General features: G+C 46.0%; 1 protein-coding gene across 1 annotated transcript; it reads left to right on the forward strand.

Moving 5' to 3' along the window:
• Window positions 1-970: 970 nt before the first annotated feature.
• On the forward strand, window positions 971-4,502 carry LOC125781141 (uncharacterized). The gene has a single exon (XM_049464273.1). It carries the CDS (start codon window positions 1,125-1,127, stop codon window positions 4,377-4,379), a length of 3,255 nt encoding a protein of 1,084 aa, XP_049320230.1. The 5' UTR covers window positions 971-1,124; the 3' UTR covers window positions 4,380-4,502.
• The last annotated feature ends 6,990 nt before the right edge of the window (window positions 4,503-11,492 follow it).

An 11,492-nucleotide genomic window follows, 5' to 3' on the forward strand; every position in this document is an offset into this window, starting at 1 on the left:
TTCCTGGTCCAAGCTGTCTACGACGTCCTGCCAAGCCCAGCGAACCTCCATGTGTGGGGGAAAAGTGAGACACCTTCCTGCCCGCTGTGCTCTGGTAGAGGCTCTCTAGAACACCTCCTCAGCGGCTGCCCGAAGGCTCTAGCAGATGGTCGCTATCGCTGGCGCCATGACCAGGTGCTTAAGGCAGTCGCTGAGAGCGTAGCTTCAGCCATCAGCTCCAGCAAGAACCATCATGCTCCAAAGAAGGCAATCTACTTTGTGAAAGCTGGAGAAAAACCCAGAACAAACAAACATGCAACAGCAGGCCTACTCCATACAGCATCTGACTGGCAGCTGCAGGTCGACCTGGGTAAGCAAATGAGGTTCCCCCAGCAGATCGCAACAACAACCCTCCGTCCAGATATGATCATGACCTCTCAGTCTTCAAAACAGCTGATCATACTGGAGTTGACAGTGCCCTGGGAAGAAAACATCGAGGAAGCAAATGAGAGGAAGAGGGCTAAATACCAGGAACTTGTGGAGGAGTGCAGGGGAGGAGGCTGGAAGACGTTCTACGAGCCCATAGAAGTAGGCTGCAGGGGATTTGCAGGGAGGTCTCTGTGCAAGGTCCTCAGCCGCCTGGGCATCGTGGGAGCAGCAAAGAAGAGGGCCATCAAGTCCGCAAGCGAAGCCGCCGAAAAGGCTACTAGGTGGCTTTGGATGAAGAGGGCAGATCCGTGGGTTGCTACTGGGACGCAAGTTGGGGCCTGATCACCCCCGGCTGGGTCGCCTGGGTGAGGGTGTATGATGTTGCAAGACCCGAAACACCCGATGACCTCAGGATACATCACTGATGATGCGTCCCAGTGCATCCATGAGGTGTATTTTAAATATTCAACATCTGGCACAGCCAGTGACCCCTAGGAATAGACTAGGTGACAACCAAGAACAGTTTGGTCGACTACTGGAGAGACAGTTGGCAGCACGGAAAGACGGCACCTGGGGCAGGTTGGGGTAGCATCCCAACCTGCATCTTTCGTGAGAGAGGACCCAATCAAGCTACGGAAAGCCCTACAGAGAGATACCCCCAGGAGATCCCGAGAGGGGGGGAGGATGAGATCTTCAATCGGACGGACTACACGGTGATGACCCAGGCAAACGGACATACGACGAACGTTATATGCATTTGTGGAAAGCTGTGCAAGAACCATCGTGGCCTGAAGATCCACAAAGCTAGAATGAAATGCCTAGACAAAGATAATGAGGTACAACGCTCAGGTCTTGTACCTGGTGAGACGCAGGAGGAGCCCGGCCAGGAGGCAACCCACAGAGCCCAGTCCCTCCATGTACCTCAGACTCTTAACCCTAGCAGAGTAATTCCACAGCAGCGGATTAAGTGGCCCCCAGCCAGCAAGAGGAGCGAGTGGCAGCAGTTTGACGAGGATGTGTCCAAGATCATCCAGGCCACAGCCAAAGGAGACGTGGACAGCCGACTCACATCAATGACTACAATCATCATCAGCTATGCCTCAGAAAGATTTGGACAGGTGGATAAAGGAAAATCAAAATCCACTTCCTACACAATGAGCCGCAGAGCCACCCGGATACATCAGTTGCGCCAGGAGCTTCGCACCCTCAAGAAACAGTACAAGGCTGCAGCGGAGGAGGAGAAGAAACCCTTGTTGGAACTGAAAAACATCCTGCGCAAGAAGCTGATGACTCTTCGCAGAGCAGAGTGGCACCGGAGACGGGCAAAAGAGAGGGCAAGGAAGCGAGCAGCTTTCATCGCAAATCCCTTTGGCTTTACCAAACAACTCCTCGGGGACAAGCGCAGCGGGCGGCTTGAGTGCTCTATAGAGCAAGTAAATCACTTTCTCCAGGACACTGTGAGCGATCCTCAGAGAGACTTGGAACTGGAGCCCAATAAAGCTCTCATCAGGCCAGATCTCCCGACAATGGAGTTCAACCTGAAGGAGCCAAGCCTGAAGGAGGTGGAGGAGGTCGTCAAGGCGGCCCGTTCAGCGTCAGCCCCAGGCCCCAGTGGAACCCCTTATCTGGTCTACAAGCGCTGCCCAGGGCTTCTACGGCATCTGTGGAAGATCCTGAAAGTGATTTGGAGAAGGGGGAAAGTGGCCGACCAGTGGAGGCATGCTGAGGGAGTTTGGATCCCCAAAGAGGAGAACTCGCGAGACATCAGTCAGTTTCGAACCATCTCACTGCTGAGTGTGGAAGGGAAGGTGTTTTTCAGCATCGTCTCTCGAAGACTGACAGAGTTTCTTCTCAAGAACAGCTATATAGACCCATCAGTACAGAAGGGAGGGATCTCTGCTCCTGGCTGCCTGGAACACACTGGAGTCGTTACGCAACTCATCCGGGAGGCCCATGAGAACAAAGGCGACCTAGCTGTGTTGTGGTTGGACCTGGCGAATGCCTATGGTTCCATACCACACAAGTTGGTAGAACTCGCTCTCCACCTCCACCATGTTCCCAGTAAGATCAAGGACCTCATCCTGGATTACTACAATAAGTTTAGGATGAGAGTTACTTCTGGGTCAGAGACATCAGACTGGCACAGCATTGAGAAAGGGATAATTACAGGCTGCACCATCTCTGTTGTCCTCTTTTCCCTGGCCATGAACATGGTGGTCAAGTCAGCTGAGGTGGAATGCAGAGGGCCCCTGACCAAGTCAGGTGTACGACAGCCTCCCATCAGAGCCTTTATGGATGACCTCACTGTAACAACCACGTCAGTCCCAGGGTGCAGGTGGATCCTGCAAGGGCTTGAAAAGCTCATGACCTGGGCAAGGATGAGTTTTAAGCCCTCCAAATCACGATCGATGGTCCTGAAAAAGGGGAAGGTGATTGACAAGTTCCGTTTTTCCATCTCAGGAACGGTCATCCCTACCATCACAGAGCAACCAGTGAAGAGCTTGGGGAAACTCTTTGACTCCACCCTGAAGGACTCAGCAGCCATCCAGAAGGCCAGTTTAGAACTCGGTACCTGGCTCACCAAGGTAGACAAGTCTGGCCTGCCTGGTAGGTTTAAAGCCTGGATCTACCAGCATTCAATTCTGCCCCGCATCCTGTGGCCCCTGTTAATTTACACAGTCCCAATGACAGCAGTTGAGTCCCTGGAGAGGAGGATCAGCAGCTTTCTTCGAAAATGGCTGGGACTTCCTCGCAGCCTCACCAGCGCTGCACTGTATGGTACGAGCAACATCTTGCAGCTTCCTCTCAGGGGTTTGACAGAAGAGTTTATGGTGGCACGCACCAGAGAAGCTCTACAGTACAGGGACTCAAAGGACAGCAAAGTGTCAGCAGCCGGCATTGAGGTGAGGACAGGAAGAAAGTGGAAGGCTAGGGAAGCAGTGAAGCTGGCAGAGTCACGCCTAAGACAGAAGGAATTGGTGGGCACTGAGGCAACAGGCAGAGCAGGCTTGGGGTACTTCCCAAAGATCCTCATTAGCCAGACACGTGGGAAGGAAAGGCACCACCTGATCCAGGAGGAAGTCAGAGCAGGTGTGGAGGAAGAGCGGCTGAGCAGGGTAGTAGGATTACGGCAACAGGGAGCATGGACAAGGTGGGAGAGCGCCCTGAAGCGAAGGATCACCTGGACAAACATCTTGCAGCCGGATTTCCAGCGGGTCCGTTTCCTGGTCCAAGCTGTCTACGACGTCCTGCCAAGCCCAGCGAACCTCCATGTGTGGGGGAAAAGTGAGACACCTTCCTGCCCGCTGTGCTCTGGTAGAGGCTCTCTAGAACACCTCCTCAGCGGCTGCCCGAAGGCTCTAGCAGATGGTCGCTATCGCTGGCGCCATGACCAGGTGCTTAAGGCAGTCGCTGAGAGCGTAGCTTCAGCCATCAGCTCCAGCAAGAACCATCATGCTCCAAAGAAGGCAATCTACTTTGTGAAAGCTGGAGAAAAACCCAGAACAAACAAACATGCAACAGCAGGCCTACTCCATACAGCATCTGACTGGCAGCTGCAGGTCGACCTGGGTAAGCAAATGAGGTTCCCCCAGCAGATCGCAACAACAACCCTCCGTCCAGATATGATCATGACCTCTCAGTCTTCAAAACAGCTGATCATACTGGAGTTGACAGTGCCCTGGGAAGAAAACATCGAGGAAGCAAATGAGAGGAAGAGGGCTAAATACCAGGAACTTGTGGAGGAGTGCAGGGGAGGAGGCTGGAAGACGTTCTACGAGCCCATAGAAGTAGGCTGCAGGGGATTTGCAGGGAGGTCTCTGTGCAAGGTCCTCAGCCGCCTGGGCATCGTGGGAGCAGCAAAGAAGAGGGCCATCAAGTCCGCAAGCGAAGCCGCCGAAAAGGCTACTAGGTGGCTTTGGATGAAGAGGGCAGATCCGTGGGTTGCTACTGGGACGCAAGTTGGGGCCTGATCACCCCCGGCTGGGTCGCCTGGGTGAGGGTGTATGATGTTGCAAGACCCGAAACACCCGATGACCTCAGGATACATCACTGATGATGCGTCCCAGTGCATCCATGAGGTGTATTTTAAATATACATCACAGAAATCCTCTACTAATTTCTCTTAACGCTTATTTTGTGATGTTTGTCAGCATTCACTATTTTAATGCTCAGAGTTGATACTAAGGCTAATTAGACAAACTATGAAGCTGTATATTTAATATCATTTATAAGGGAACATACTGTATATAGAGAACATTCCTTTTTTCTTTTATCATATTAATTCGGCCGTATGGTACAGCAGTGCCCATAGTTCTTCATCTGTAATCTCCCAGATGCCCTCTAACCAAAGGCAAATCCCACCCAGGTCCCATGCACCAGCCAGATGTGCTGCACACACACAAACACACACACACACACACACACACACACACACACACACACACACACACACACCACAGCTTCTAGGTCAACACATGGTATAAGCTGAATAAATTCATCCTTCAGTGGGATTATTCATTCCTGCAGTAACAACATAACACGGATGTGCACTCTTAAAAAAAGAGAGGTTTGCTTAGAAAAAATTATGTCTTTGCAGCGCAAAGCTAAAAATCCATTGGAGCTGTGAATGCCTCCGTAAATTAAGACTATTTTAACTGTGTCATTCAAAAAAGAAAGAAAGATGGCAAAGAAAAAGAAAGCATAGCTCTGATTCTTTGCCAAAATGCCTAGTCCAGAAGAGTAGATTCTTGGGATGTACTGAATAAGTTGCAAATTAAAAAAATTGTCCAGAAATAGGAAAAAAGCACTTTCAGTGTTTAGCCAAAAAGTGAAAAAACTGAGAAGAATAATTTCTATCAAAAATTATTTTTTAAATCATTTCTAAGACATATTCCAGTTTTCTCTAACCAAGGAACGAAGGATTTTTAAGCCGTAGCCATGGCAAGGTCACACTCGTCCCTCCTCGCCTCCTTCCTTCCTCAAATCACTACAGAGGATTGAGTTAGAGAGCGAACAAGAGCAGACAATCATCAGGTTTAAGTTCATTTTACACACAAGTGTACACCAAACCTGTTTAACTTTGCAGTGCTGAGATAAATGTATAATTGAAATAGCAGTTTTGCGGTACATTTATGGCTGTAGTAGTGTATAAGTAAATTCTATACATGATTAACTTGGCAGTGCTGAGGTAAATGTATGATTGAATTAGCAGTTTTGAGGTACATTTATGGCTGTAGTAGTTTTTTATGCGAATTTTTTACATGATTAACTTTGCAGTGCTGAGGTAAATATATGATTGAATTAGCAGTTTTGAGGTACATTTATGGCTGTAGTAGTGTATAAGTAAATTCTATGGTTAACTTTGCAGTGCTGAGGTAAATGTATGATTGAAAAAGCAGTTTTGATGTACATTTATGGCTGTAGTAGTGTATAAGCGAATTCTTTACATGATTAACTTTGCAGTGCTGAGGTAAATTTATGCTTGAAATAGCAGTGTTCAGCCAAAAAGTGAAAAGACTTTTAATATAATTTCTAAGACATATTTCAGTGTTTCCTGTAACTAAGGAACGAAAGATTTTTAAGCCGTAGTGACGGCAAGCTCACATTCGTCCGTTCTCACCTACTTCCTTACTCAAAGTACTACAGAGAATTGACTTAGAGAGTCAACAAGAGCAGACAAACAACAGTTTTAAGTTCATTTTTATATGCAAATTAAAAAAAATAAGACAAGACAGTCAAATATATCATACTTGTCCTGGGCACAGATGGAATTTGTCCTCTGCCTTTAACCTTAAACATTTTAAACTGTAGTTTTGCTATTGCTTTTAAAAAAAACATTCTTAAAAAGCAGGACAACGTACATTTACTGTAAGCTATTTTTTTTTTTTTTAATTAATGAAAACTTGTGAAATATTTTATTTGGTGCATTTCTGTTAGACTCTAGTACATTCTCCTGGTCTTGTATAGATTGTGAACATTGTCCCCGTGTTTTGCGCCGCTGCCAGTCATGTACTTGAGCTTTACTCCTGTTTCCTCAAGTTTACTTCTTTGGCATTGGCTCGCAGCTTTGGCACTCAGTCGCTCTACTAACACCCGCCATGCCAACCCCTGAGTGCCCAGGTGGATGGCTCACTGATCAAGCTCGCTGAAAGCCGTGCTTATTGGGATCACAGGACATGTCGATGCTATCTTTTAAGTCCCTGTGTGCTGCTGAGGTTGACCCGAATTGGAGACGAGCAAACCTCTGCTGAAATCAGCTAAGCTCAGATGGGCAGTCTTACTTGTAAACTTGGCAGGATCTTTACCTCGGAAGAAACAAGACGCCTCTTTGAAATGCAGAGTTCCATGAAGAATTGAGAAGCAGGACAGAAATCAAAGGATTTCTGATAGGAAAGCGGGAGAGAAAGCGATTCCTGAATTAAAGATGAGGAGGAAATATGTCAGGTTGTAAATGAGGGTCGAGAATGGAATCAATAATGCGTTCTCACAAATCGAGGATTCTCGTACGCCGTGCGAGTTCTCTTCAAAAAACAAACAAAAAAAACAAATTCCAATATTTCAGATGCTGGTTTTGGAAAATAGACAAAAAAGCTAAATATGTGTGATAACACTTTGGATATTCTGATATCAATTTTAAAATTGTTTTTTACTACTTTAAGGTTTTTTTCCAGCACTTGGCTTGGCTACGATTATTTTACCAGGCTTAGAATGAACCAGTTTTTCCACTGCAGGGCCAAATGGTTACTAAAGTTCTTTAGCCTGGTTACAGTTACTGTTTCCATTTGCAGCCATTTACCTAACCAGGACCGAGAATAGATCTATCTATCTATCTATCTATCTATCTATCTATCTATCTATCTATCTATCTATCTATCTATCTATCTATCTATCTATCTATCTATATATCTATCTATCTCTTTGAATGACGGATATCTGTTCAGAATGATGTTACTTAACACTGCAACACTGAAAAAGCATAGACCTATTATTTATGAAAACTGTTTATTAAGAACCGATCTACCTTTCTACTCTAATATCATTAACAATGTCTAAGAATATAAAACACTTTCAGAAAACACAATGTTTTTTCAATGTTAGTGCAAAACACATAAAGCAACAACGAGGCTGCGCTCTGCACAATAATTGAACCAGAACAGACCAAGAACAATAACATCATTAACAATGACTTTCTTCTTTTCTGATATAGTTAACAATGTTTAAGAATTTAAGAATTTTTTTTTAAGCATAGCTTTAGTGCAATAAGGCTTTGCGCGGACAAGCGATGGAGCTCACATGTGCGCAGTGCTCACTGCAGTTCCAGAGCTGAGTGATTGTAACATTTTAACTTGTGCAACATTTGATTTAAAACACAGCTTGAATTGTTACTTTGCTATATTGTGATGATCACGACATAGCTTTATATAACAAAAAAAACAGCATTAAAAAACAGAGCCCGACCCAGCCTGGGAAAGTGGTGGGAAATCTTGGCTGACCCGGCCTGAGTTCGGGTCAGGTCTCAGGTCAGGTTTGGGCAGAGAATCTAAGCTCTATACTACATTAGCAATGCTAGCAACAGGGTTAATCTAGCACCATCTTAGAAATGCTGGTGTCCACGTTTATCCAACATTGCAATTGCAGTGGCCCGGACTAGCTAGCCAATAGTAAGATCCCTCTTTCTTTATCCCCTTCCACTGAACAGTTCTCTTACTACAAGAACAGTTATTGTAGCTATTGGGTCCAAACCTAGTTTGTACACGTTTTGTGCTGAACTGTGCCTATATAGAAAAGCTACCAGATTGGTTACACTCTGTGCTCTGAACTGTACAGCCCTGCATTGGAAAAGCGACTTTAGTTTGGTGTGTGTTTTCAGTCCACCTTGCTGCACGTGGGTAATGCAATTTCTTTGATGTTTGGTGTTTTTAGTCAAAATTATCATTGACAATTCATGTAACAATACCAATGAAAATACGATTTATCCTTACAGCCCTAATTCACACAAATGAAAAACACTGCATTCACACCAGTCCCTTTCTTCCCAACCACACCTGACCTGGACCTGAATAATCATGTGCGTCTCGCGTACATCTCGCACATGTCTCTTATCTTTGAAATATCTTTCCATATCACAGCTCGAAGGGTACAGACGACAGCAGCGGCAGTCTTTGTGAGATAAATAAAAGGGGTGGTAGGGAGGAGGGGGGGGTGGTATTGTAATGTAGCCCTGACAAAGCATGTTGGTGATGGTGACAGCTGATGACTATTATGTCCAGGTGGCCAGGGTTGTGTTGGGGCTCTCCAAGAGCCTCCCAGCTGCTGGGATTCTTCGCATGTCAATTAGGCGAAAAAAAGGGACAGTGGATTCGCGGATTTTCGCAAGGACACGCGACGATGCAACGGGGTCCGTCTGGAGAATAAGATGTTTTGGAAAATTGAATTCCTCGCATTGTGGACGCAGCCTTAAAGAGGTGGTGGATTCGGGAAGCCTGTAATTTGTAGGCTGCTGGAGGAGAGGCATCGCATCCTTCATCACCGTGACAGAGGACATAAGCTTGCCTGCCGTTGTAATTGAAATGAAATTACTTACATGGTTGATAAGAGAATATGGAAAATGGATAATGCATGGTTGGTGTGAGGCAGAGAGGTTTGGAATACTCAAGTTCTTGTTGCCTGGAACCCACAGGAACTATGCAACTATTTAACACATTCACATACCGGTGTGTTTATCCTGCACTTCCATAGCTGTAGGAAGTTATTTTAAGTAGGGGGTCCTGAGCGAAAGGGTGGGGGTTGGGTATTGGGGGGGGTTTGCAGCACTTGTGTTTGGGGGCGCTTTACAAATATCAAACCGTCAAATGCAACACAGAGAGAATCAACTTATAGACAAGATAATTAACATGGAGGTACGTACTCTGCACAACGGCAGCTCAAACCACTGTCCTATGTCTCTTTGCAGCCAAATCCGCTGAAGCACCTTATTAACCTCCCAGACATAGCCTTTCTCTCAGGGTGGCGCAACTGAAAGCCCTTTATGGAAGCGCCTATATTCAAACTCTCCGAAAGATTCAGTCAAACTCTAGCCCTATCTGGAAGGAATTCGTTTCTTAGGGGTCCTGAGGTAATTTTCTCTTTTATGGGGGGGTCCTTTGTGATTTTATTCACGTCTGGAACGACTAAATAGGTGTGTTTTTCTCAGACATCCTCTAAAAAAATGACAGGCTGAATTACATACTGTTTTTGCTGAACTCCGTGGTCCTCCGCTAATTTTAGTCCCGTCTGGACACACATCTCTGAGTTTCGCCACCACACGTTTTAATAAAATAGCAACATAGTTACACTTTGGGCGCACGTTTCCACGGAGATCCATGTAAAAACTCAACAGCGAGCGGAAATGGAGGAGCTACTGAATACGATGTCATGTGACTGAGAAAGCCAAAAAACAACCTCCTGTTTTTTCAATTGCAGTCCGGATGCAAGAGTTTTATCACCAAAAAGAAGTGTAAAATATTTTTCACAGACATGCCCCTGAGAAGGGCTGATGTTTTTTTTTTATGGATTGGAAATACAGGTTATCAAAATCAATCACAATAAAATAGTTTTATTTTTAAAAATTTTGTTTGTTTGTTTTTCTTTATTTTCTTTTTATTTCTCTTTTTTACAGGTTAAAGCTATACTTTCCAGTCATACTCATACCATCAGGGGATGCTGCAGCACCCCCAAGCACCCCCACTTCCCGCGACCATGTGCGCTTCAGGTACATGGGAGTCGTTCCACCTTGGGTGTGTGGTAAAGGTCGAATATGTGCCAAGATGCTGGCCGTTGCCCTCATGTGTCAGCTGCTCTAATGGCATGCATCAAGGTTATAGGTCACAAGTGTGATCCAGGTTTAATGCCCTGCATCGCAGAGCTCGGGCAGTAGGTGTCGGAGCGCGAGCTGCTCCCTGCATTGCACCGTGACAGTGGCACATGTAATTGGCTCAGGAAGGTGAATCAGTAATCGTGTGAGTGGCACGTTCCTCGCTATATTTTGACACCGGTGCAGGAGGAGGGTGAGAGTGTCACTAGTTGCCATAAGGGGTAACCTTGTTAGAAGCCTGAGCCATACAGATGAGGAGACTCTGTTTTTCGCCTGGTTGGGAATCTTAGAAGTGAAAGTGCGAGGATATTATTCTTCCCCCAAGTGTGGGGACCCCAAAAAAGTCCACAAAAATGTACATGATATTCTAAAGCAGTATGTGGAGGAAAAGTACAGGTATCCTAAAGTTCTAAGCATCATTTTAGCAACACGATGAGTTGTGCTAATCTTACTTGTAAAAAGCCCCACGCTAATCCCACGCAGCACGCTTTAATTCCATATGGCGGAGTTGGACCTGTCTTCCTCTTGGCCTGAGCTTTTTGAGAGAAACCACGTCGCTCCTCTGAATCTCTGCCTCCTCTGCAGCACACAGATGGTTATTATGGAGCTGCACATAAATTGATTATGTTGGAAATTAACTGTTGCTGTCAAAGGCAGCCGCCAAACCTGTCCCAGTGTGTCCCTCTGCCCGCTGATGCATAGGATCCAGCTGATGAGCCAGATGTTGCGCCGAACTCTCCATTTTAAGGTCAGCACAGATGTGGTACAGGAGCCCTCACTTCTACTTTCACTTTGTTTGCGAGGCTTGTTATCCATGTGTGTTCGTGAGAGACTGATGAGTATATAGAGATTTCTGCGTCCAGAACGATTCCAAAAGAAGAAGTCGGGCAGGCGTTCAGAAAAGTGAAATTGCAGTGACCACTGTTTTAGTGTCTCCCAATCTGTACACTAAATGGATTCTTTCCCACTGTTTTACTCTCAAAAAAGAACTAGGGGAAGCTGTGGGATCATTGCATAGTGCTGTTGCCAGTGGCGTAGCCAGAGGGTTAGCCGAGGTGGTACCGGCTACCCCTGAATTCTCTGCTTGACCACCCCGGGCGCCACCTCAAACTTTCTTTCCAAAAAACTGACTAGAATGCGTACACCTGCTCATCTGGGAAAGTAGTTCAAAGCATCGTGTAACATGCAATCAGACACCCACAGAGTAAAGCTCATTTTGCAAAACTGCAAC

This window comes from Astyanax mexicanus, chromosome 14 (assembly GCF_023375975.1).
Source record: "Astyanax mexicanus isolate ESR-SI-001 chromosome 14, AstMex3_surface, whole genome shotgun sequence".
NCBI classification, from domain to species: domain Eukaryota; kingdom Metazoa; phylum Chordata; class Actinopteri; order Characiformes; family Acestrorhamphidae; genus Astyanax; species Astyanax mexicanus.